We start from the raw sequence: 26,699 nt of genomic DNA on the forward strand, positions 1-26,699 counted from the left end.
TCGATTTAAAAAAATAGATGTGCAGCTGCAGTTACAATTTTTGAAAGCTAGATTTATTTTCTTATTTGTGCTTTCCTTGGATTAATGCGTTATAATACTTTTTCAGAAAACATCTAAGAATAATGGCCTACAGAGGTGGAAGATGGCAGAGTAACTTAATCTAAAATGAACAAAACATATTGTTAACTACAATTAGTAATAAATATGAAAGTGAACTAGCTGTAATGTCTATCACTTTGCTGATCATCAGGTTACTCTGACTAATCTAGCTGGCCAAGCAGGTATCTCTTCCCTCCTGCATCACGTTATATACAACACTTTCAAAACTTCATGCTTGGTCCAGGAGTATCTAGATAGAAGATGCTAGCTCTTCAATCTCTTAGTAAAAATCACCCCTCCTCCAACCCATGCCTACCCTTGTCTAAGGCATTGAATACAGAAACTTCTTGCCTTTCTTTTACTAATATTTATTGGGCACCTACTACATGACAGGAAATTTACTAAGTGTTGAGGAAACAAAAAGGAAAAAGAAATGGTCATTGTTCCAAAGAAGTTATAGTCTAATGGTGAGCAACATGCAAACAAACATAATAATTGAGTTATCCATAAAATACGAGAACACAGAGGAAGGAATGCCTGCATCTGCCTTGGTAAACTAGAGATATATCACAGATAAGAGCTGAGGCTTGAAGGATGAAATTAAACTTGCCAACTAAGTAGGAGGTGCATGGGACAGCAGAACATCCCACAAAGAGAGAAAAGCAGTAGCAAAGCATAGAAGAAACAAACAACATTTTATGCTCTAAGAACTAAAGGTAGCTGAATGAAGCCAAATCAAGAAAAATTCTGCATATACTCAGGATTTCTTTTACAGAAGATGCTGCAAGGCTACCTGAGGGCTAACTTCCTTCTGTTTCATCTATACCTTGAGGAGGAGGCCCTTTGGGGGTCCCAGAATATTGTGCGAGGTCTCTTATAGGAATCCATGCCTGACTAGGATCCTGAGCTTTGTTTCTATTTACCTTGACCTTCAAGGCCACCAAAACTAAAGTTTAGATATGCCAAGACTGACAAATATCTTCAGGGCAAAAGTGGCTATCATGCTCACTTCTCTGGATTCCCTTTTTCCCTTCCATTTTGGACTGATAATTCCTTACTATCAAGACAGTTATTTACTTTTAGGATAATTTTTAAAGTTTTTAATCAAGCATTTTTGAGTTGATTTCAATGGGAGGATTGGTCCAAATAAACTAGCCTGTAATTTTTGAAAAAAGAAGCTTCTCTTTTTTATGTATTTGAGATCTATGATATATATAACTAAGACATGATGCCATTAATAAGGAACAGTTAAATCTATTTTTAAAAAGTATCAAAACTTTTATATGCAATAAATTAATCTTTCCATGAACTCACAGGATTTAAAAAGAGAGTAAAACTATAGGAACAGATAATATCTGACTCAAGATCAAAAAACTTTATTTTCCTATGTAGTGAATCATCAGTGTTTAAAAACAAAAAATATTCCTATATGACAGCAAATTTGGATCTATTAAAACCACTATGTGAAAACTATAAAGTCTTGTTATACTCAAAATCTTTTAAAGTATTATCTGATTAATCATTTCTCAAACTGAAAAAGAAGAGTAATCACTTTTCAAATATATATATTCTACTGGGAACCATACATCAAAGTGATTATCATTTTTTTAAAATAAGCAAATAAAGGAAAAATAAGATCTTTTAAAAATTATTCCAATGGGGATATTCACAAAATAACTGAAGGCAGGGACTTGGAGAGATATTTGTACAGCTCTGCTTATAGCAGCATTATTCACAATAGCCAAAAGGTGGAAATGACCCAAGTGTTCACTGACAGATGAAAGGCTGAACAAAACGTGATACATACATACAATGGAATATTTGTCAACCTTAAAAAGAAAGGAAATACTGACACATGCTGCACATGGATGAACCTTAAGGACCTTATTCTAAGTAAAATAAGCCAGTCACAAAGGACAAATACTGTATAAAACCACTTATATGAGGTACCTGGAGTAGACAAATTCATAGAGACAGGAAGTAGAACAGTGGTTGTCAGGGGCTGGGGGAGGGAAGAATGAAGGGTTATTGCTTAATGGGTATAGAGTGTCAGTTTTGCAAGATGAGAAGAGTTTTGCAGCTGGATGATGGTGATGGTATCACAACAACATGAATGTACTTAATGTCAGTGAACTGAACTCTTAAAAATGGTTAATATGCTTAATTTTATGTAATGTGTATTTTACAACAATTTTTATAAGAAACAGTAAAGCTCTGGGACTTCCCTGGTGGTCCAGTGGTTAAGAATCTACCTTCCATTGCAGAGAACATGGGTTTGATCCCTGGTTGGGGAACTAAGATCCCACATGCTGCAGGACAACTAAGCCTGCATGCCGCAACTACTGAGCCCATGCACTCTAGAGCCTGTGCGCCACAACTAGAGAGCCCGTGCGCCACAGCTACTGAGCCCACGTGCTCTGGAGCCCGTACACAACTAGAGAGAAGCCTGCACACCGCAATTAGAGAAGCCCATGCACCACAACGAAGAGCCCACACGCCACAACGAGAGATCCCGTGTGCCGCAACTAAGACCTGATGCAGCCAAATAAATAAATATTTTTTTTAAAAAAGAGTAAAGCTCTGTATCTTTTCAAAACAAAAAAATTATTCCATTGGTATCTAGATGAGTGATTTAAATACTGTAAACATTAAAATTCTGATAGTGATGATCAAAAAGCATTCCACATATACATTATTCCAGGAAGGTTCTCTGAGTAATTGCAGAGCTAAGACAAGCAGGATTCTGAAACATCAAGTTTCCCTCTGCTAAGTCAGGACAATTAAGTAAAGCTATCTCTGAAATAAAACTATGACCTGTCCTTTAATCAAGGATAGCCTCCATACAAACCTTTTATTAGGTTGAAGAACCACAAACATTTATTTAAATATCTTAACTATTTAAATGTAGAAAAACAAAAAATACATGAACAATTTATTCTGTAAGATTGCTAATATTAAATATGACTTCAGTCTGCCAATCTACAGTATTCTCATTCATATAAAAGTATTTGTATACTTACTCTTATAAAGTCAGAAGAAGGGCCAATAAAAATCAGAACATAATGCAAATTAAAATTTAATATGATATCCCAGTTTACTGAATTGGATGTTATGAAGCATTTCATTAGAACCTAGCCACTGTTTGTAAACTGATAAAATTCAGTTTCTTAAACTGCTTGGCTGAAGATTAGATTCTGTGAGCATAAAAGAAAAAAAATCACATTTTTCCCCAAAAGAATGGCTTATTGAGATAATGTCACTTTTGGCAATTTTATCCACATGCATAAAATGAAGCATATTTAAATTTTCTAGAGTCAAAAGGCTGAATGAAATCTAATGTTTTCTTAAAGAAACTAAGGAACTTGCATGTGATAACTTCCAAATTATATAACTTTAGAAAAGTAGGGATATTCTTTACAAATGCCCACTCCATGATTATTCACTATTTCTTGATTTCTAGCTTCTTGATTTTTGTTTTTCTCATTAAGTTGTAGATTTTTAAAACCACTTTACCTTTCTGCTGTAAGGATTACTAATTACTAACTTGGTGTCATCTGAGCCAGATAAAATATATTCTCCAGTCTCATTCCAACAGATCGTATTAACCTAAAAAGAAAGCAAAATAGAAATTTAAGCAGACTGAAAGTAAAATGAGTATGCCATCTTCACTTAGCTGATGGTTTAAAATTTATATCTCTAATGACGTTATGTCTATGGTAAATAGTATTTACCAGTTTACTTAGTGAAAATGCATACTGAGTGCCATTTGGCAAGCACAATGTTCTATAAATTCACAATGAAATATGAGTCTTTCTTAAGTTTTATTTAAATTTATTTTAATTAGTCCATTTTATATCCAGAGACATAAAACCAAGTCACCTAAAAAGGAATTAGAAAAACTTACTACAGAGCTACAGTAACCAAGGCTGTGTGGTACTGTCATGATCATAGACATATCAATCAATGGAATGGAATTGAGTCCAGAAATAACCCATACATTTATGGTCAGGTAATTCTTGACAAGGGGTCCAAGACCATTCAATGGAGAAACAATAATCTTTTCAACAATTGATGCTAGGACACCTGGATATACACAAGCAAAAGGAATTTGGATCCCTACTTCACATCACATACAAAAATTAACTGAAAATGATCAAAGATTTAAATGTAAGAGCCAAATGGGACCTAATGAAACTTCAAAGCTTTTGCACAGCAAAGGAAACCATAAACAAGACCAAAAGACAACCCTCAGAATGGGAGAAAATATTTGCAAGTGAAGCAACTGACAAAGGATTAATCTCCAGAATTTACAAGCAGCTCATGCAGCTCAATAACAAAAAAACAAACAACCCAATCCAAAAATGGGCAGAAGACCTAAATAGACATTTCTCCAAAGAAGATATACAGACTGCCAACAAACACATGAAAGGACGCTCAACATCATTAATCATTAGAGGAATGTAAATCAAAACTACAATGAGATATCACCTCACACCAGTCAGAATGGCCATCATCAAAAAATCTAGAAACAATAAATGCTGGAGAGGGTGTGGAGAAAAGGGAACACTCTTGCACTGCTGGTGGGAATGTGAATTGGTACAGCCACTATGGAGAACAGTATGGAGGTTCCTTAGAAAACTACAAATAGAACTACCATATGACCCAGCAATCCCACTACTGGGCATATACCCTGAGAAAACCATAATTCAAAAAGAGTCATGTACCAAAATGTTCATTGCAGCTCTATTTACAATAGCCAGGAGATGGAAACAACCTAAGTGCCCATCATCAGATGAATGGATAAAGAAGATGTGGCACATATATAAGATGGAATATTACTCAGCCATTAAATGAAACGAAATTGAGCTATTTGCAATGAGGTGGATGGACCTAGAGTCTGTCATACAGAGTGAAGTAAGTCAGAAAGAGAAAGACAAATACCATATGCTAACACATATATATGGAATTTAAGGGAAAAAAATGTCATGAAGAACCTAGGGGTAAGACAGGAATAAAGACACAGACCTACTAGAGAATGGACTTGAGGATATGGGGAGGGGGAAGGGTAAGCTGTGACAAAGTGAGCGAGTGGCATGGACATATATACACTACCAAATGTAAAATAGATAGCTAGTGGGAAGCAGCCGCATAGCACAGGGAGATCAGCTCAGTGCTTTGCGACCACCTAGAGGGGTGGGCTAGGGAGGGTGGGAGGGAGACGCAAGAGGGAAGAGATATGGGAACATATGTATATGTATAACTGGTTCACTTTGTTATAAAGCAGAAACTAACACACCATTGTAAAGCAATTATACTGCAATAAAGATGTAAAAAAAATTAAAAATAAATGTAAGAGCCAAAACTTTAAAGCTCTTAGAAGGAAACATAAGTCTCAATCTTCATGAAAACTAAAACCACAATGAATTACCACTTCACATCATTAAGATGGCTATAATAATTTAAGAAAAAGAAAACACAAAATATAAGAAGAATTAGAATGTCAAGAAACTGGAACCTTGATACATTTCTGGTAGGAATGCAACATAGTACAGCTATTTGGAAAGCAGTTCGGCAGTACGGTCAAAAACTGAAACAGAGTTACGCTAAGAGCCAGCAATTCCACAACAAAATGTATACCCAAGAGAACTGAAAACATGTCACAGAAAAACTTCTACACTCAAGTTCATAGCTGCATTATTCATAACAGACAAAAAGGGAAGCATTTCAAATGTTCACCAAATAATGAATAAACAAAATGTGACTAACCCATTTGCTCATAACAAAATATCCATACAATGAAGTATTATTCAGCCATAAAAAGAAATAATGATACATGCTGCCACATGGATGAACCTTAAAAAAGTATGCTAAGTGAAAGCCAGTCTGAAAGGCCACATATTATATGGTTCATTTACATAAAAAGTACAGAATAAGCTTATCTACAGAGACAGAAAGCAGATTATAGCGACTGCCAAGAGCTTGGTGGAGGGGGAATGGGAGTGACTGATAATTGGTATGGACTTTTTCTTTTGGATGGTGAAAATATACTGGAATTAGATAGCAGTGACAGCTATACAACTTTATGAATATAGTAAAAAGGCACTGCACTGAACACTTAAAAGAGATGAATTTTATGGAATGTGGACTATATCTAAATTTAAAAAAAAGAGAAGGAATTACTGACTTCCACTTTCAATCCAGGTGGAGTAACTAGGACCAGATTTACTATCACATCTGAAACAACCAAAAACAGCAGAATATACATTCTTTTTAAGTACACATGAAATATTTACCAATATAGAAGATATTTACTATGGGGCATAAGACAAATCTCAATATATTTAAAAGACTTCAAGTCCCATAAAATGTTTTCTGTCCAAAATGGAATTAAATTAGAAATCATTAACACAAAGAAATATTTGAAAACTGTAAAATTGCACATGGTCAAGAAAGAAATCACAAAATAAATTACAAAGTATTTTTAACTGAATGACAATAAAAGCACAACATATCTCAATTTTGGGGTTGTAGCGAACATAGTGCTTAGAAGGAAATTTACAGCACAAAAACACCTATATTAGAAGGATAAAGGTCCCATAACAATGACTTCCACTTCCACTCAAAAAGGTGTAACAAGAAGGCCAATGAAATCAAAAGTCAAAAGAAGATTGGAAATAATGAATATAAGAGCAGAAATCAATGAAAAAGAAAACAGGAAAACAGAGAAAATTGATAAAACCAGAAACTGGTGCATTGAAAAGACAAAGTTAATGAACCTCTACTCAGACTAATCAAGAAAAAGAAGGGGTGGGGGAACTTATTACCAGTATCAGGAATGAGAGCAGTGACATCATTACACATTCTACAAATATTTAAACATATAAAAGAACACTGTGGACAACTTTATCAAAAAAATTCAACAACTTGGGGAGTTAACAAAATCCCTGAAACACACATACTAAACAAAATTTACTCAAGACATTGTCCATTTTTATTAACAAACTGCAGTTAGAATTTTCAACAAAGAAAACTCCAGGCCCAGACTGCTTTGCTGGTGAATTTTGCCAAGTATTTTAAAAACATAAAAGATGAAAATTCTGTACCAAGTATTTTAGAAAACTAAAAAGAACAGTATACTTACCAACTCATTGATACAAGAAAACTATGGACCAATATCCTTAATGTACACACAAAAACTCTAAAACAGAATTTTAGAAAACTGAATAAAACAATATATGAAAATAGATAATACATCATGACTCAAGGAAAATGTAAGAATGGTTTGACACTCAAATATTAATCAATGTAACCCATGATATTAACAAACTAAAAAAGAAAATCATATGGTCACTGCAATAAATGCAGTGACATCTGAAAAAAGAACAGACATTTGAAAAAAATCCAACAATGATTCATAAAAAGAGCTCTCAGCAAAGTAGAATGGAACTTTTTCAACCGGACAATGCACATCCGTTAAAAAACCATCATACTTAATAATGAAAGACTGGATGCTTTCCCTCTAAGATCAGAACAAGACAGGCATGTCTGCTCTCACCACTTCTGTTCAACACTGTCTAGGGTACTAGACAGCACAGTAAGACAAGAAAAAGAAATAAAAGGAAACCGGACAGGAAAAGAAGTAAACCTATCTTTATTCTCAGATGCCATGATTGTTTATATAGAATATCCTACAGAATCTTAAAAAAAGGGGGCTGGAACTATTAAGCTTAGGAAGTTTGAGGGATACAGATGAATACCATATTCCCTTGGTATCCAATAGGATGGGTTCCAGGACCCCCTGACGAATGCCAAAGTCTGTAGATGCTCAAGTACCTTATATAAAATGGAGAAATACAGTCGACCCTCGGTATCCACAGATGCAGAGCCTGTGGATATGGAGGGATGACTGTATGTAAAAATAGATAGCACAAGGAATTAAAACCACATATTGCTATTGCTAAATATCTATTAGAATGTCTAAAATTAAAAAGAATGACTGAAAAAAAAAAGAATGACTGTATCAGGTCTGAAGGAAGAAAGAGAACAGTATAATAGTAGCAAACTTCAACACCCCACTTTAAACAATGGATAAATCATACCGACAGAAAATCAGTAAGGAAACATTAGACTTGTATTAAACTTTAGATCAAATGAATCTAACAGATACATATAGAACATTCCATCCAACAACAGAACATTCTTCTCAAGTGAACACAGAACATTCTCCAGGATAAATCATGTTAGACCACAAAACAAGTATTAGCAAACATTAAAAGAATGAAATCCTACCAAGTATCTTTCCTGCCCACAGTGGTATGAAAATAGAAACTGACAGGAGGAAAACTGAAAATTTCACAAACATGTGGAAATTAAATAACACACTCCTGGACAACCAGAGCATCAAAGAAAAAAAATCAAAAAATATCTTCAGACAAGTGAAAATGGAAACAAGACACATGGGATGCAGCAAAAGCAGTTCTCAGTGGGAAGTTTATAGCAATCAATGTCTACATTAAGAAAAAAAGAAAGATCTCAAATAAACCATCTAAATTTACACATTGAGGAACTAGAAAAGAAAAACAGCCCAAAGTTGGCAGAAAGAAGATGATAAAGATCAGAGCAGAAATGAATAAAATAGAGAACAGGAAAATAACAGAAAAGATAAAAAAAAAATTAAAAGCTGGTTTTTTGAAAAGATTAACAAAATTGACAAACATTTCGAAGGACTTAACAAGATTATAAAATTATAAATAAAAGACATTACAACTGATACCACAGAAACATAAAGAGTCATAAAAGACTACTATGAACAATTATACACCAATAAATTAGACAACCTGGAATAAATTCCTAGGAACATATAACTGACTAAGACTGAATCATGAAAAAAGAAAATCTGAACAGAACAATAATGAGTAAAGACATTAAATAAAAAACCTCCCAACAGTAACAACAACAAAAAAGCCTAGGACCAGATAGCTTCTCAGGCTTTAAATGTTTACCAAATGTTTCAAGAAGAATTAAACTCATTTTCTGAGGTAAGCATTACCCTCACACCAAGGCCAGATAAGGATACTACAGGAAAAGAAAACTACAAGCCAACATTTCTGATGAATATAGAGGCACAAATTATCAAGAAAATACTAGCAAATCAAATTCAAAATCACATTAAAAGTATCATACACCAGGACTTCCCTGGCAGTCTAGAGGTTAAGACTCTGCCCTTCCAATGCAGGAGGTGCAGCTTCGATCCCTAGTTAGGGAACTAATATCCCACATGCCATGCAGCGCAGACAAAAAATTAAAAAAAAAAATTTTTTTTACACTATCATTGACCCATACACCATAATCAACTGGGATTTACCACTGAAATGCAAGCATGGTTCAATATAAAGAAATCAATAATTTTAATACACCTCATTAATGGAAAGATAAAAATCATGATTGTCTCAATAGATGCACAAAAAGCATTTAACTAAATTCAACATCTTTCATGATAAAAATTCTCAACAAACTAGGAATAGAAGGATTACACCTCAACATAAAAAAGGCCATGTATAACAAGTCCACAGCTAACACCATACTAAAGGGTGAAACGTTGAAAAAAGCTTTTCCTCTAAGATCAGGAGCAAGACAAGGATGTCCACTCTCATCACTTGTATTCAACATACTACTGGAAGTCCCAGCCAGAATAATTAGACAGGAAAAAGAAATAAAAGGCAACTAAATTGGAAATGAAGATATAAAACTATCTTCGTTTGCAGATGACCTCATCGTATATATATTGATAGAAAATCCTGAAGACTTCACCAAAAATTTATTAGCACTAACAAATGATTTCAGTAGTTTCAAGATATATCATCAACAAACAAAAATCAGTTGCATTTCTGTATACTAACAATGAACTATCTGAAAATGAAATAAAGAAAACAAGCCCATTTACAACAGTATCAAAAACAATAAAATACTCAGGAATAAAGTTAACCAGGGAGGTGAAAGATCTATACACTGAAATCTATATGACAAAGATGAGAAACACTGAAAAAACAAACAGAAAGACACATTCATGTATGAAAAAAGTTAATATTATACTATACTACTCAAAAGCCATCTACAGATTTACAGCAATCCCTATCAAAATTCCAAAAGCATTTTTCACAGAAATAGAAGTCCTGAAGTTTGTATGGAACAACTCCCTCTTGCGAGAGTACCGTAATCACAACTGACTGCTGGGCAGTCATCGACAGAAAGACACTGAAAATCATCAAAAGATACCCAACACCCAAAGAAAAAGGAGAACCCCCGATGAGATGGTAGGAGGGGCGCAATCACAATAAAGTCAAATCCCATAATTGCTGGGTGGGTGATTCACAAACAAAAGAACAAGTATACCTCAGAAGTCCACCCACTGGAGTGAAGGTTCTGAGCCCCACATCAGGCTTCCCAAATTGGGGGTCTGGCAATGGGAGGAGGAATTCCCAGAGAATCAGACTTTAAAAGCTAGCGGGATTTGATTGCAGGACTTCGACAGAACTGGGTAAAACAAAGATTCCACTCTTGGAGGGCACAGACAAAATAGTGTGCGCATCAGTACCCGGGGGAAGGAGAAGTGACCCCATAGGAGACTGAACCAGACCTACCTGCTAGTGTTGGAGAACCTACGCATAGGAGGGGGGTGGCTGTGGCTTACAACAGGGACAAGGAGACTGGCAGCAGAAATTCTGGGAAGTACTCCCTGGCATGAGCCTTCCCGGAATCCACAATTAGCCCCACCAAAGAGCTGGGTAGGCTCAAGTGCTGGGTCGCCTCAGGCCAAACAACCGACAGGGAGGGAACAGAGCCCCACCTATCAGCAGAAAAGTGGATTAAAGTTTTACTGAGCTTTGCCCACCGGAGCTACACCAAGCTCTTCCAACCACAAGGCCCTCCCAGCAGGAAGCTTGCACAAGCCTCTTCGATATCCTGATCCACCAGAGGGCAGAGAGCAAGAGCAAGAAGAACTACAATTCTGCAGCCTGTGGAATAAAAACCACATTCACAGTAAGACAGAAAAAATGAAAAGTGACAGGACTATGTACCACATAAAGGAACAGGATAAAACCCCAGAAAAACAACTAAATGAAGTAGAGATAGGCAACCTTTCAGAAAAAGAATTCAGAATAATGATAGTAAAAATGATCCAGGACCTCAGAAAAATAATGGAGGCAAATATCGAGAAGATGCAAGAAATGTTTAACAAAGACCTAGAAGAATTAAAGAAGAACACCTAGAAGAATTAAAGAACAAACAAACAGAGCTGAACAATACAATAACTGAAATGAAAAATGTACTAGAAGGAATCAATAGTAGAATAACTGAGGCAGAAGAACGGATAAGTGACCTGGAAGATAGAATGGTAGAATTTACTGCCACAAAAGAGAATAAAGAAAACAGAATAAAAAGAAATGAAGACAGACTAAGAGACCCTGGGACAACATTAAACACACCAACATTCGCAACATAGCGGTCCCAGAAAGAGAAGAGAGAGAGAGAGAAAGAACCCGAGAAAATATTTCAAGAGGTTATAGTCGAAAACTTCCCTAACATTAGAAAGGAAATATCCAGCCAAGTCCAGGAAGTGCAGAGTCCCAGGCAAGATAAACCCAAGCAGAAACACGTCAAGACACACACTAATCAAACTGACAAAAATTTAAGAAAAAAAATTATTAAAAGCAACAAGGGAAAAATGACAACATACAACTCCCATAAGATTTACAGCTGATTTCTCAGCAGAAACACCACAAGCCAGAGGGGACTGGCAAGATATATTTAAAGTGATGAAAAGGAAGAACCTAAAACCAAGATTACTCTACCCAGCAAGGATCTCATTCAGATTCGAAAGAGAAATCAAAAGCTTTACAAACAAGCAAAACCTCAAAGAATTCAGCACCACCAAAGCATCTCTACAACAAATGCTAAAAGAAATTCTCTAAGTGGGAAACACAAGAGAAGAAAAGGACCTACAAAAACAAACCCAAAACAATTAAGAAAATGGTAACAGGAACATACATATGTATAATTACCTTAAATGTGAATGGATTAAATGCTCCAACCAAAAGACAGGCTCACTGAATGGATAAAAACACAAGGCCCATATAGATACTGTGTACAAGAGACCCACTTCATACCTAGGGATACACACAGACTGAAAGTAAGAGGATGGAAAAAGATATTCCATCCAAATGGAAATCAAAAGAAAGCTGGAGTAGCAATACTCATAAAAGAAAAAATAGACTTTAAAATAAAGACTACTAAAAGAGACAAGGAAGGACACTACATAATGATCAAGGGATCAATCCAAGAAGAAGATATAACAATTGTAAATATTTATGTACCCAACATAGGAGCACCTCAATATGTAAGTCAAATGCTAACAGCTATAAAAGGGGAAATTGACAGTAACACAATAATAGTAGGGGACTTCAACACTCCACTTTCCTATTGGACACGTCATCCAAAATGACAATAAATAAGGAAACACAAGCTTTAAATGACACATTAGACCAGAGAGACTTAATTGATATTTATAGGACATTCCATCCAAAAAAAGCAGATTACACTTTCTTTGCAAGTGCACGTGGAACATTCTCCAGGATAGATCACATCTTGGCTTACAAATCAAGTCTCGGTAAATTTAAGAAAACTGAAATCATCTTTTCAAACCACAACACTATGAGATTAGAAATAAATTACAGGGAAAATAACATAAGAAACACAATCATATGGAGGCTAAACAATATGTTACTAAATAACCAAGAGATCACTGAAGAAATCAAGAGGAAAATAAAAAATACCTAGAGACAAATGACAACAAAAACACAATGATCCAAAACCTATGGGATGCACCAAACCCAGTTCTAAGAGGGAAATTTATAACAATACAACCCTACCTCAAGAAACAAGAAAAATCTCAAAGAAACAATCTAACCTTACACTTAAAAGAACCAGAGAAAGAAGAACAAAGAAAACCCAAAGTTAGTAGAAGGAAAGAAATCATAAAGATCGGAGCAGAAATAAATGAAATAGAAACAAAGTAAACAATAGCAAGGATCAATAAACCTAAAACCTGGTGCTTTGAGTAGATAAACAAAATTGATAAACTTTTAGACAGACTCAAATCAATAAAATTAGAAATGAAAAAGTAGAAGTTACAACAGACACCACAGAAATACAAAGCATCATAAGAGACTACTATAAGCAATCTATGCCAATAAAATGGACAACCTGGAAGAAACAGATGAATTCTTAGAAAGGTATAACCTTCCAAGACTGAACGAGGAAGAAATAGAAAGTATGAACTGATCAATCACAAGCACTGAAACTGAAACTGTGATGAAAAATCTTCAAACATGCAGAAGTCCAGAACCAGACCCTTTCATAGGTGAATTCTCTCAAACATTCAGAGAAGAGCTAACACTCATCCTTCTCAACTCTTCCCAAAAAACTGCAGAAGAAGGAACACTCCCAAACTCATTCTACGAGGCCACCATCACCCTGATACCAAAACAAGACAAAGATACTACAAAAAAAATTACAGACTAATATCACTGATGAACACAGATGCAAGAATGCTCAACAAAATACTAGGAAACAGAATCAAACAACACACTGAAAGGATCATACATCATGATCAAGTGGAATTTATCCCAGGGATGCAAGGATTCTTTGATATATGCAAATCAAACAATGTGATACACCATATTAACAAACTGAAGAATAAAAACCATATGATCATCTCAATAGATGCAGAAAAAGATTTTGACAAAATTCAACACCCATTTATGATAAAAACTCTCCATAAAGTGGGCATAGAGGGAACCTACCTCAACATAATAAAGGCCATATATGACAAACCCACAGCCAACATCATTCTCAATGGTGAAAGATTGAAAGCATTTCCTCTAAGATCAGGAAGAAAACAAGGATGTTCACTCTCGCCAGTATTATTCAACATAGTTTTGAAAGTCCTAGCCATGGCAGTAAGAGAAGAAAAAGAAATAAAAGGAATGCAAATTGTAAAAGAAGTAGTAAGACTGTCACTGTTTGCAGATGAGATGATACTATATATAGATAATCCTAAATATGCCACCAGAAAACTACTAGAGCTAATCAATGAATTTAGTAAAGTTTCAGGATACAAAATTAATGCACAGAAGTCTCTTGCATTCCTAGACACTAGTGACGAAAAATATGAAAGAGAAATTAAGGAAACACTCCCATTCACCACTGCCACAAAAAGAATAAAATACCTAGGAATAAACATACCTAAGGAGGTAAAAGTCTTGTACTCAGAAAACTATCAGATACTGATGAAAGAAATCAGAGATGACACAAACAGATGGAGAGATATACCATGTTCTTGGATTGGAAGAATCAATATTGTGAAAATGACTATATTACTCAAAGCAATCTACAGATTCAATGCAATCCCTATCAAATTACCAATGGCACTTTTACAAACTAGAACAAAAAAATCTTAAAAGTTGTATGGAGACACAAAAGACCCTGAATAGCCAAAGCAATCTTGAGGAAAAAAGAACTGTAGGAATCATACTCCCTCACCTCATACTATACTACAAAGCTACAGTAATCAAGACAATAGGGCACTGGAACAAAAACAGAAATATAGATCAATGGAACAGGACAGAAAGCCCAGACATAAACCTACACACCTCTGGTCAACTGATCTATGACAAAGGAGGCAAGGATATACAATGGAGAAAAGACAGTCTCTTCAATGAGTGGTGCTGGGAAAACTGGACAGCTATATGGAAAAGAATGAAATTAGAACACTTCCTAACACCATACACAAAAATAAACTCAAAATGGATTAAAGACCTAAACGTAAGACCAGACACTATAAAACTCTTAGAGGAAAACATCGGAAGAACACTCTGACATAAATCACAGCAAGATCTTTTTTGACCCACCTCCTAGAGTAATGGAAATAAAAACAAAAATAAATGGGACCTAATGAAACTTAAAAGCTTTTGCACAGCAAAGGAAAACTGTAAACAAGACGAAAACACAACCCTCAATGTGGGAGAAAATATTTGCAAACAAATCAACGAACAAAGGATTAATCTCCAAAATACATAAAAAGCTCATGCAGCTCAATATTAAAAAAACAAACAACCCAATTAAAAAATGGGCAGAAGGGGCTTCCCTGGTGGCGCAGTGGTTGAGAGTCAGCCTGCCAATGCAGGGGACACGGGTTCGTGCCCCGGTCCGGGAAGATCCCACATGTCGCGGAGCGGCTGGGCCCGTGAGCCATGGCCTCTGAACCTGCGCGTCCAGAGGCCGTGCTCCACAACGGGAGAGGCCACAACAGTGAGAGGCCCGCGTACCGCCAAAAAAAAAAAAAAAAATGTTTGTAACCATAAAAATGGGCAAAGACCTGAAAAACCTTTTTTCCAAAGAAGACATACAAATGGCCAAAAAGTACATGAAACAATGCTCAACATCACTAATCATCAGAAAAATGCAAATCAAAGCCACAAATGAGGGAGGACCCTGGAAGTCCAGTAGTTAGGACTCGGTGCTTTCACTGCTGTGGCCCAGGTTCAATCCCACGAGCTGCACAGCATGGACAACAACAACAAAAAAAAAAACACAATGAGATACCATCTCAGACCTATTAGAATGGCTATTATCAAAAATATAAAAGAAGTGCTGGTAAGGACGTGGAGAAAAGGGAACCTTGTGCACCACTGGTGGGAAGGGAAATTGATACAGCAACTATAGAAAACACTATGGAGGTTCCTCAAAAAATTTAAACTAGAACTACCATATAATCCAGCAATCCCAATTTTGGGTATATATTTGAAGGAAATGAAAATACTATCTTGAAGAGATATCTGCAGCACCCCATATTCATTGTGTCTTTATTTACGATACCCAAGACACGAAAAGAACCTAGGTGTCTGTCAATGGATGAATGGATAAATATGATAAACACACACACCCATGCACACAATGGAATATTTTTCAGCCATAAAATTGAAGGAAATCCTGACGTTTGCAACAATGTGGATGAATGCCGAGGGTGAGATAAAGAATGACAAATGCTGTATGATATCACTTATATGTGGAATCTAAACACGCTCAACTGATAGAAACAGAGAGTAGACTGGTGGTTGCCAGAGGCTGGAAGGTGGAGGAAATGAGATGTTCAAAAAGTATAAACTACCAGTTATAAGGTGAGTAAGTTCTGGGATCTAATGTACAGCATGGTGTTTACAGGTAGCAATACTGTGCTGTATACTTGAAAGATACTAAGAAAGTAAATATTAAATGTTCTCACCACCACCACAACAACAAAATGGAAATTATGTGAAGTGATAATGTGTTAACTAAGCTTATTGTGGTAATCATTTTGCAATATATATGTGTATCAAATCATTACATTTTACACATTAAACTTATACATTTATATATGTAAATTATATCTCAATAAAGATGGGGAAAAAATAGAGTAGAAGGATACCCATGAAACTAAAACAAGTGGTTATGTGTTTTAGGGAACAGAAAAAAATGGGGAAGACAGGAACAGGAGTGAGAGCCACACTTCTCAATGTGTACTTTTTTTTTGTTAATTTAGTGTATTTATTTTGGCTGTGCTTGGTCTTAGTTGTGGAATGCGAGATCTTCATTGTAGTATGCAGGATCTTTCATTGTGGCGCATGGGCTTCTCTCTAGTTGTGGCGTGCAGGCTCTAGAGCACGCAGGCTCAGTAGTTGTGGTGCACAGGCTCTCTAGTTGTGGCATGTGGGCTCAGTAGTTGCAGCACGCAGGCTCTCTAGCGGTAGCACACGGGCTCTAGAGCATGTGGGCTCAGTAGTTGTGGCACGTGGGCTTAGTTGCCCCATGGCATGTCGGATCCCGACCAGGGATCGAACCTGCATCCCATGCATCAGAAGGTGGATTCTTAACCACTGGACCACCACGGAAGTCTCTCAATGTGTATTTTTTTATGTAGTTTATTTTTGTACAATGAGAAGGCATCACCCGTTTTAAAAAAATGCAAAATAAAAATAAGGACAAAAATTTTTTTAGTATGCAAGCAGAAAAGATATCTTTAAGCTAGCAAGAAAAGTTTATGTTCCACTCATCCTTAGAAAAATATTTGAGAAAATACTCAGTAAAACCTGAAAGTAAATTCAAAACTGGAAAGATACAGAATCCACAGCTTGTAAAAACTTCAGAATACCACAAAGGCAGTTATACATTATGCAAGAATCCATCTGAAATTAACACTAGAAAGTTCTCCTTTGAGTAAGGAGAAAGACTTGACCTTAGTTCCTTAAAGAAACACATAAAATCCAATATGTAACACATACTTTTGTCTCTTCAATAAACACTTCATAAGTGCCAAATATGTGGTAGGCACTCCCCTCGACACTAGACGAAGAAAATAAATTTATGAAGATATATTTGGTGTCCAGAGTGCTAGAGTAGAGGGAGGCAGGTATGCAGACTATGAACAAATAAATAAATGCATAATTATAATGTCAGTATTATGGTGAAAAAAACAGAAGAAAGAGAAAGATACTGATGAGGAGTGGGGAGCTATTAGGGTGGTCAGGAAAAGCGTCTCCGACAGGTTAAGTTAAAGCTAAATGAAATGACGAGGTAAGCTTCAAAGATATGTGAGGAAGAAAGTTCTAGGCAAAAAACAAAATACGTACGACAGAGGTGTACTAGGTGCATTTAAAGAAACAGCAAAAAGATGAGTATGACTAAAACAAACATGTATAATGGAGAATACAGTAAGGGATGAAATGGAAAAGAAGGCAAGTGCCAAATCATGTAGGGTCTCTGAAGCAATAAGGCCTTTGGATTTACTATACGTAAGCCAGAAACCCATTAGAGAGTTTTGAGCAGCTGAGTGTGCTCACCTATAAAATAGATGATATATTATATAATTTTCTTCCTCTTCTCTCCTTATTGTGAAGAGCTTAATGAAAACTATGACATATACATATGTATAAGACATTAACACTGTTTACTGAATTTTGACTTTTAGAATAAATACATTGACAAATTTCAGAAAATAACAATGGCTACAGAATAGGAGGCAAATGAAATCAACACTGACAATACAAAAGCATATATAGCTGAAAAAGGTGTGAAATAGAGATAGGAAGGTGGAAGAAGGGTGAAAGCCTTAAACATACTTTACAGAATAGGGATTCAAGAAATACTGTCTATGAATGACAGAAAAACAAAACGATGCTTAAGTGTGTTGTTTAAAATTAAAGTGACAGCTGGAGAGACTGAGAACAGTAACAAAATTTGTGAGAAGCCTACATCTTAGAAAATTGTATAAATTAGTTAATTCCTCTTCTATCATAGCAGAAAAACAATGGACAACACCCAAAGTTGACACTTCAAGAAAGACCAACATAACACTATCACACAGAAATGAAAGAAATTACCGGAAGATCTGAAATAAAACACGGATTAAAAGAGGCTGCTTAAGGAGGATAAGAACAGAATAAGGGAGTGCAGTACATGTCCATTTCTTTTTGTTATGATCCATTTTTAACCATGAGCATCAGGAGAACCTCAAGAGTGGTGCTAAGGTTTAAAATAAATAATATATATTGATATCAAAAGTGTATTTACAGCATAATTATAATACCACAACTGTGAACAGGAAAAAGATAACATTTGGAGGATCGGACTATAGACACTTTTCCCCTCTTTGCTTAAGTTTTAAATGTTTGAATCCTTAGAGTTAAGGCCTAGACCCTCCAGTTTGCAATTTCTTTCCATGTGCTCGTTCTAGTCTCATGTTTTCAATTAGTAGCTATAGCACTGTTTTCCAAAGTATGATCCACAGATCACCTAGATTAAAATCACCTAAAGTGTTGACTAGAGATTCCGGGGACTTCCCTGGTGGTGCAGTACTTAAGAATCTGCCTGCCAATCAAGTACCTTTTTGGATCACAACACTATGAGACTAGCTATCAATTACAGGAAGAAAACGGTAAAAAAATAAAAACATATGGAGGCTAAACAATATGCTTCTAAACAACTAAGAGATCACAGAAGAAATCAAAGAAGAAATCAAATAAATACCTAGAAACAAATGACAACGAAAACACAACGACCTAAAACCTATGGAATGCAGCAAAAGCAGTTCTAAGAGGGAAGTTTATAGGAATACAATCCTACCTCAAAAAACAAGAAAAATCTCAAATAAACAACCTAACCTTACACCTAAAGCAATCAGAGAAAGAACAAAAAAAAACCCTGAAGTTAGCAAAAGGAAAGAAATCATAAAGATCAGATCAGAAATAAATGAAAAAGAAATGAAGGAACAAATAGCAAAGATCAATAAAACTAAAAGCTGGTTCTTTGAGAAGATAAACAAAATTGATAAACCATTAGGCTCATCAGGAAAAAAGGGAGAAGACTCAAATCAACAGAATTAGAAATGAAAAAGGAGAAGTAACAACTGACTGCAGAAATACAAAGGAGCGTGAGAGATTACTAAAAGCAACTATATGCCAATAAAATGGAAAACCTGGAAGAAATGGACAAATTCTTAGAAGAGTACAATCTTCCAAGACTGAACCAGGAAGGACTAGAAAGTATGAACAGACCATTCACAAGCACTGAAATTGAAACTGTGATTAAAAATCTTCCAACAAACAAAAAGCCCAGGGCCACATGGCTTCACAGGCAAATTCTAACAAAGATTTAGAGAAGAGTGAACAACTACCTTTCTAAAACTCTTCCAAAATACAGCAGAGTGAGGAACACTCCCAAACTCATTCTATGAGGCCACCATCACCCTGATACCAAACAAGACAAATATATCACAGAAAAAAAAAAATTACAGGCCAATATCACTGACGAACATAGATGCAAAAATCCTCAACAAAATACTAGCAAACAGAATCCAACAGCACATTAAAAGGATCATACATCATGATCAAGTGGGGTTTATTCCAGGAATGCAAGGATTCTTCACTATATGCAAAACAATCAATGTGGCACACCATATTAGCAAACTGAAGGATAAAAACCATGTGATCACCTCAATAGATGCAGAAAAAGCTTTTGACAAAATTCAACACCCATTTATGATAAAAACTCTCCAGAAAGTGGGCATAGAGAGAACCTACCTCAACATAATAAAAGCCATATATGACAAATTCACAGCCAACATCATTCTCAATGGTGAAAAACTGAAAGCATTTCCTCTAAGATCAGGAACAAGACAAGGTTGCCCACTTTCACCACTATTATTCAACATAGTTTTGGAAGTATTATCCATGGCAGTCAGAGAGGAAAAAGAAATAAAAGGAATCTAAATTGGAAAAGAAGAAAAAGTGTCACTGTTTGCAGATGACATGATCTATACATAGAAAATCCTAAAGATGACACCAGAAAACTGCTAGAGCTGATCAATGAATTTGGTAAAGTAGCAGGATACAAAATTAATGCACAGAAATCTGTTGCATTCCTACACACTAAAAATGAAAAATCAGAAACAGAAATTATGGAAACAATCCCATTTACCACTGCAACAAAAAGAATAAAATACCTAGGAATAATCTACCTAAGGAGGCAAAAGACCTGCAGGCTGAAATCTATAAGACACTGATGAAACACATTAAAGACCATACAAACAGATGGAAAGATATACCATGTTCTTGGATTAGAAGAATCAATATTGTGAAAATGACTATATTACTCAAAGCAATCTACAGATTCAGTGCAATCCCTATCAAACTACCAATGGCATTCTTCACTGAACTAGAACAAAAAATTTTACAATTTGCACAGAAACACAAAAGACCCCAAATAGCCAAAGCAATCTTGAGAAAGAAAACAGAGCTGGAGGAATCAGGCGCCCTGACTTCAGACTATACTACAAAGCTACAGTAATCAAGACAGTATGGTACTGGCACAAAAACAGTATATCAATCAATGGAATAGGATAGAAAGCCCAGTGATAAACCCACACACATATGGTCACCTTACCTTTGAGAAAGGAGGCAAGAATATACAATGGAGAAAAGACAGCTTCTTCAATAAGTGGTGCTGGGAAAACCGGACAGCTACAGGTAAAAGAATGAAATTAGAACACTTCCTAACACCATACACAAAAATAAACTCAAAATGGATTAAAGACCTAAATGTAAGACCAGACACTATCAAACTCTTAGAGGAAAACATAGGCAGAACACTCTATGACATAAATCACAGCAAGATCCTTTTTGACCCACCTCCTAGATTAATGGAAATAAAATCAAAAATAAACAAATGGGACCTAATGAACCTTAAAAGCTTTTGCACAGCAAAGGAAACCATAAACAAGAGAAAAAGACAAACCTCCAAATGGGAGAAAATATTTGCAAACGAAGCAACGGACAAAGGATTAATCTCCAAAACATACAAGCAGCTTATGCATCTCAGTATCAAAAGACCAAGCAACCCGATCCAAGAATGGGCGGAAGACCTAAACAGACATTTCTCCAAAGTAGACATGCAGATTGCCAACAAACACATGAAAAGATGTTCAACAGCACTAATCATTAGAGAAATGCAAATCAAAACCACAATGAGGTATCACCTCACACCGGTCAGAATGGCCATCATCAAGAAATCTAGAAACAATAAATGCTGGAGAGGGTGTGGAGAAAAGAGAACGCTCCTGCACTGTTGGTGGGAATGTAAATTGATATAGCCACTATGGAGAACAGTATGGAGGTTCTTTAAAACACTGAAAATAGAACTACCTAATGACCCAGCAATCCCACTACTGGGCATATACCCTGAGAAAACCATAATTCAAAAAGAGTCATGTAACACAAAGTTCACTGCAGCACTATTTACAATAGCCAAGACATGGAAGCAACCTAAATGTCCATTGACAGATGAATGGATAAAGAAGATGTGGCACCTATATACAATGGAATATTACTCTGCCATAAAAAGGAACAAAATTGAATCATTTGTAATGAGGTGGACGGACCTAGAGCCTGTCATACAGAGTGAAGTAAGTCAGAAAGAGAAAAGCAAATACCATATGCTAACACACATATAAGCGATCTAAAACCTAGTGGGAGGACAGGAATAAAGACACAAACGTAGAGAACAGACTTGAGGACACAGAGTGGGAAGGGGAAGCTGGTACGAAGTGAGAGAGTAGCATTGACATATATACACTACCAAATGTGAAATGGATGGCTAGTGGGAAGCTGCTGCATAGCACAGGGAAATCAGCTCGATGCTTTGTGATGACCTAGAGGGGTGCAATAGGGAGGGTGGGAGGGAGGCTCAAGAGGGAGGGGATATGGGGATATATGTATACATATAGCTGATTCACTGTTTTGTACAGCAGAAACTAACACAACATTGTAAAACAATTATACTCCAATAAGAATGTTTAAAAAAAAAAAGGAGATTTTTAAACAATGGGGGAAATTTGATCATGGACTATGTATTAGATGATACCAAAAAATATACTATCTTGTTAAATTATATAATGCCATTTTGATTACATAAAAAAATGTCCATTACTTTTAGCTTATATACAGAGGTGAAATGATTTCACATCTGAGATTTGCTTTAAAATACTTCGGCAAAGAGAAAAAAAATGAAGTGGTAAAAGAAAATGTGCCAAAATCTTGATTAACTGCTAAATCCAGGTCCTGAGTATATGAAAAGCATGATTAAAGGGTTTTTTTTAATTAATTGATTGATTGATTTTTTTATTTATTCATTCACTCATTTATTTTTGGCTGTGTTTGGTCTTCGTTTCTGCACGTGGGCTTCTCATTGTGGTGGCTTCTCTTGTTGCAGAGCACGGGCTCTAGGCACATGGGCTTCAGTAGTTGTGGCACACGAGCTCAGCAGTTGTGTCTCACGGGGTCTAGAGCACAGGCTCAGTAGTTGTTACACACAGGCTTAGTTGCTCCGCGGCATGTGGGATCTTCCCAGACCACAGCTTGAACCCATGTCCCTTGCATTGACAGGCAGATTCTTAATCACTGTGCCACCAGGAAAGTCCAGTGTCTGAAGTTTTCCTAACAAAACCTTACAAGAGTTTTGTTTTGACCTTGTTAAATTTGGGGTGCTATTAGACATGCAACTGGAAATGTTAACTAGAGAGTTATTTACATAAATCTGGAGTTCTGGGAAGAAGTGGAAAGTTGGAAGTCATGTTTTTCAGCCATGGGACTAAACAAAATCACTTAGAAAAGTGAAGAGAAAACAGGGTGGGAGGAACCAAGATAGAATGTTGGTACATCCAACATTTGAAGGTGAAGAGGTGGAGGAGTCAGGGAAGAAGACAGAGAAGATGCAACAAGTCAATGAGATAGAAAGAAAACCAAGAGAGTGTGGTGTTAGCAGAATCCAAGAGAATAAGTATTTCAAAAAAGAAAATGTATTCAACAAATGTCTAAAGTTTCTGAGAAGTGACCACTAGATTTGGAGACATTAAGATCACTAGTGACTGTCACAAAATCAGTACCAATAGAGTGAAAGAGATGAAAACCTTTTGATAATGTTGGAAAACTCATCATTCTTTAAAAAATCTCCCATATGCTTTCCTAAATTCAAAGTATACTTTTACGTTTTAATGTAAAACTTAATTCTCCCATTTTCTTATACTTAGTCCAATCTCTTTTGGGAGGACTGGGGCAGTTCCTCAAACACCTGAACACTTAGTATTAAAGTCCTTCATAGTTGAGAATTAACTATTACTTACACAGCCATCATGCACATTCAGGGTTGCTTCAAGTTTTAATCTTTGGATAAATTCTCTTCTTCCTGTTTAAAAAGAAAGAACTAAATAAATCATACAATTCATTGCTTAGACAAGTGTAACACTGTTAAGAGCCTAGGAACTGTCATGAGGTAGAGTCAAGCTCTAATTTTAATTCTTCCATTTACGGGCTGAGTGACACTGGGCAAATTAACTCCTCCTCAGCCCTAGTTTCCTCATTAGAGTACCTACCTACCTCATGTGGTTATTAAGTGATTCAAGGAGAGAAAGGGCTTAGCACAGTATCTGGAACCACAATAAACACTTAAATGTTCCCTTCATTCATCCATTCATTCAACAAATATATTGTGTACTTACTCCATTCCAGGTCGTGTTCTAGGAGCTAGAGATACAATGGTAAAATAAAAGAGAAAAAGATCCCTGACTCTAGTTAGCTTAATGAAAGAAAATAAACAATATGTGACTTGCTAAAAACTCTATATGGAAAAATAAAGCAGAGAAAGGGGATAAGAGAAGACTGGAGGTGGGGAATAGGTTTTCAATTTTAAAAAGGATGGCAAACTGTTTTAGAATATGCCACCTATTTTTAAACATCTCACTTTCAGAAATGCTAAAATACTTAGAAGTTCATTTCACAGTGATGAAATGTGAGAGCACAAAAATTAAATCAGCCTAAATATCCATCAATAGCAGAAAAGTTATCATACTTCAAAAATGTAATAAATTCCTCCTTTGAAAAAGAGAAATTATGTTTCTTTAAGAAATGAATCATTTTTACCAAAAATGGACCAAAAAGCTTCATGCTTATTCAGAAGCTGTAATGAAAGGAAGCCGAATATATATATGACAAAGAACAGTAATTAGCTAAGTAATCAGGCTGATGAGATTTCAAAATTAAATCTGACTATGCTCTCTATATACTGTCACAAGGGACTCTATCATGTTTTCTTGCATTCCACGTAAAGAGCAAGATCTTCTTGAAGCCAGACTGTTTTCTCTGTCCTTGCCTGTAACTGGTAAGATCGCTAGATAATGGATGAACACGTGGGTTAAAGATTTTGCGTGTGTTCGGGTGGGGTATACTTCCTAAACTTATTGGAATAAAACAACCTGCAGAAATTCAGCAAAGTATTTTCATGAATTAGGTTATACTTTATATAATTAACTTTTCAAATCTGATTTTCAGTTTTAAAAAGATGCTAACTAGTAAACAGAAAAAATTTTTTAAAATCTTTTCCTTTTGGCCAATTCCTTTGGCAATCCTACTGAGTTATAAATTAAGAGTTAAGGAAAGAAGTATTCAAATTAACAACACGACAGTAATTAAAATTCATTAAAATGCTAAGAAAAAAGTATTAAAAATTTTCTTCCAAATTTTTAAAATCTGGGCTTGAAAACATGGCTCCAGCCATTTCCAACTAGAGAAAATGGTAGTGCAACATGAGAGAATAGAAGACAAAGTGAGTAATTTGAGCAAGAATTCTTCCATATGACCTTGTACATAAAAACATGCACTGAGACACGATAGGGACAAGACAGCTCCTAAATGATATTTTTATATGTGACTTAGGAGATCAAAATGATTGTATTGGGCTTCCCTGGTGGCCCAGTGGTTAAGAATCCGCCTGCCAATGCAGGGGACACGGGTTTGAGCCCCGGTCCGGGAAGATCCCACATGCCGCGGAGCAACTAAGCCCGTGCGCCACAACTACTGAGCCTGCGCTCTAGAGCCCGCGAGGCACAACTACTGAAGTCTGAGTGCCACAACTACTGAAACCCGCGTGCCTAGAGCCCATGCTCCGCAACGAGAAGCCACCACAATGAGAAGCCCACGCACCACAATGAAGAGTGGCCCCCGCTCACGACAACTAGAGAAAAGCCTGCACGCAGCAACGAAGACCCAACACAGCCAAAAATAAATAAATAAATTTATTTATTTTTTAAAAAATTGTATTGCCCCACATTCCATAAAATGGGCTTCTAGAACAACCTAGTATAAACCTCCCCTACCCTTTTGGTAATTAAATGCACTACACCAAGAAATAGGAGCTGAAAGCTAGGATAAAAATAAGAACTATAAGTTTAAAAAAAAAAAACTGAGTCCTCTCAAATTAAAATAAAAATAAACTCATGCCTATTATCAAGAACTGTGATGAGTCTGGCCTACTTGTAAGCTAACAAGCTACCTGCCACCATTTCATGGATGCTGGCAGAAGACACAGGACTTCTGAGTCAGAGGCAAAGGATTTTACTCCTCAAGGAGAATGAGCTTCAGGTTCACATTAGTTCCCCTTGTCCCCCAATTCCCACAGGGCAATGCAGAGGGGTCTGGGGGGATACTGCACATGCAATGGGTTTGAATCACAGCTGGGGAACCCTGAACTGAAGGAACGCAAATCTTATATCAAGCAAATCTGCCTAATCTTTGTCCCAAAGGAAACCATTATCTTTATTATTCTGGACAATAAATAAATCTGCCCTCTGCTCCACAGGGAGATATTATATCTCCCAAGTCTGTTCTCTGAAAAGACAGTTCAGAACAAAGCAGCCAGTGCCTCTGCTCACAAGATGTGCAGAAATACAAAAGAGACATGGAGAACTGTCTCCCAACAATTACCCATTTGTTATGGATGAATTTACCTGTCACTGAGACTTTCTCTCCAAGTCTTTCTTGCAGCCCAAGCTGCCTCATTTAATTCCATCTCTTTTACATTCTATTCTATATTAATAGATTGTAAGCTCCATAAAAAAACACTCTTTTGTTCACTCAAGTATCCTAGGTGCCTAGAACAGTGCCTAAGACAAAGGAGGC

At 36.1% G+C, this 26,699-nt stretch overlaps 1 protein-coding gene across 6 annotated transcripts in view; it reads right to left on the reverse strand.

Annotated features, from left to right (window-relative positions):
- The window catches only part of DCAF6 (DDB1 and CUL4 associated factor 6), a 172,487-nt gene that overhangs the window by 122,776 nt on the left and 23,012 nt on the right, over positions 1 to 26,699 (reverse strand). For 5 of the 6 annotated variants that reach the window (XM_019952348.2, XM_019952349.3, XM_019952347.3 and 2 more), the window contains exons 2-3: positions 23,870 to 23,931; positions 3,613 to 3,705 (exon numbers count right to left, since the gene is read on the reverse strand). In XM_019952348.2, coding sequence (XP_019807907.1) covers positions 3,613 to 3,705; positions 23,870 to 23,931 — 155 coding nt within the window. Of the gene's footprint in view, positions 1 to 3,612; positions 3,706 to 21,135; positions 21,184 to 23,869; positions 23,932 to 26,699 lie in introns of those variants that run through there. The other variant, XM_033855427.2, reaches the window with a different exon arrangement.

Source organism: Tursiops truncatus, chromosome 1 (genome assembly GCF_011762595.2).
Source record: "Tursiops truncatus isolate mTurTru1 chromosome 1, mTurTru1.mat.Y, whole genome shotgun sequence".
Lineage (NCBI taxonomy): Eukaryota > Metazoa > Chordata > Mammalia > Artiodactyla > Delphinidae > Tursiops > Tursiops truncatus.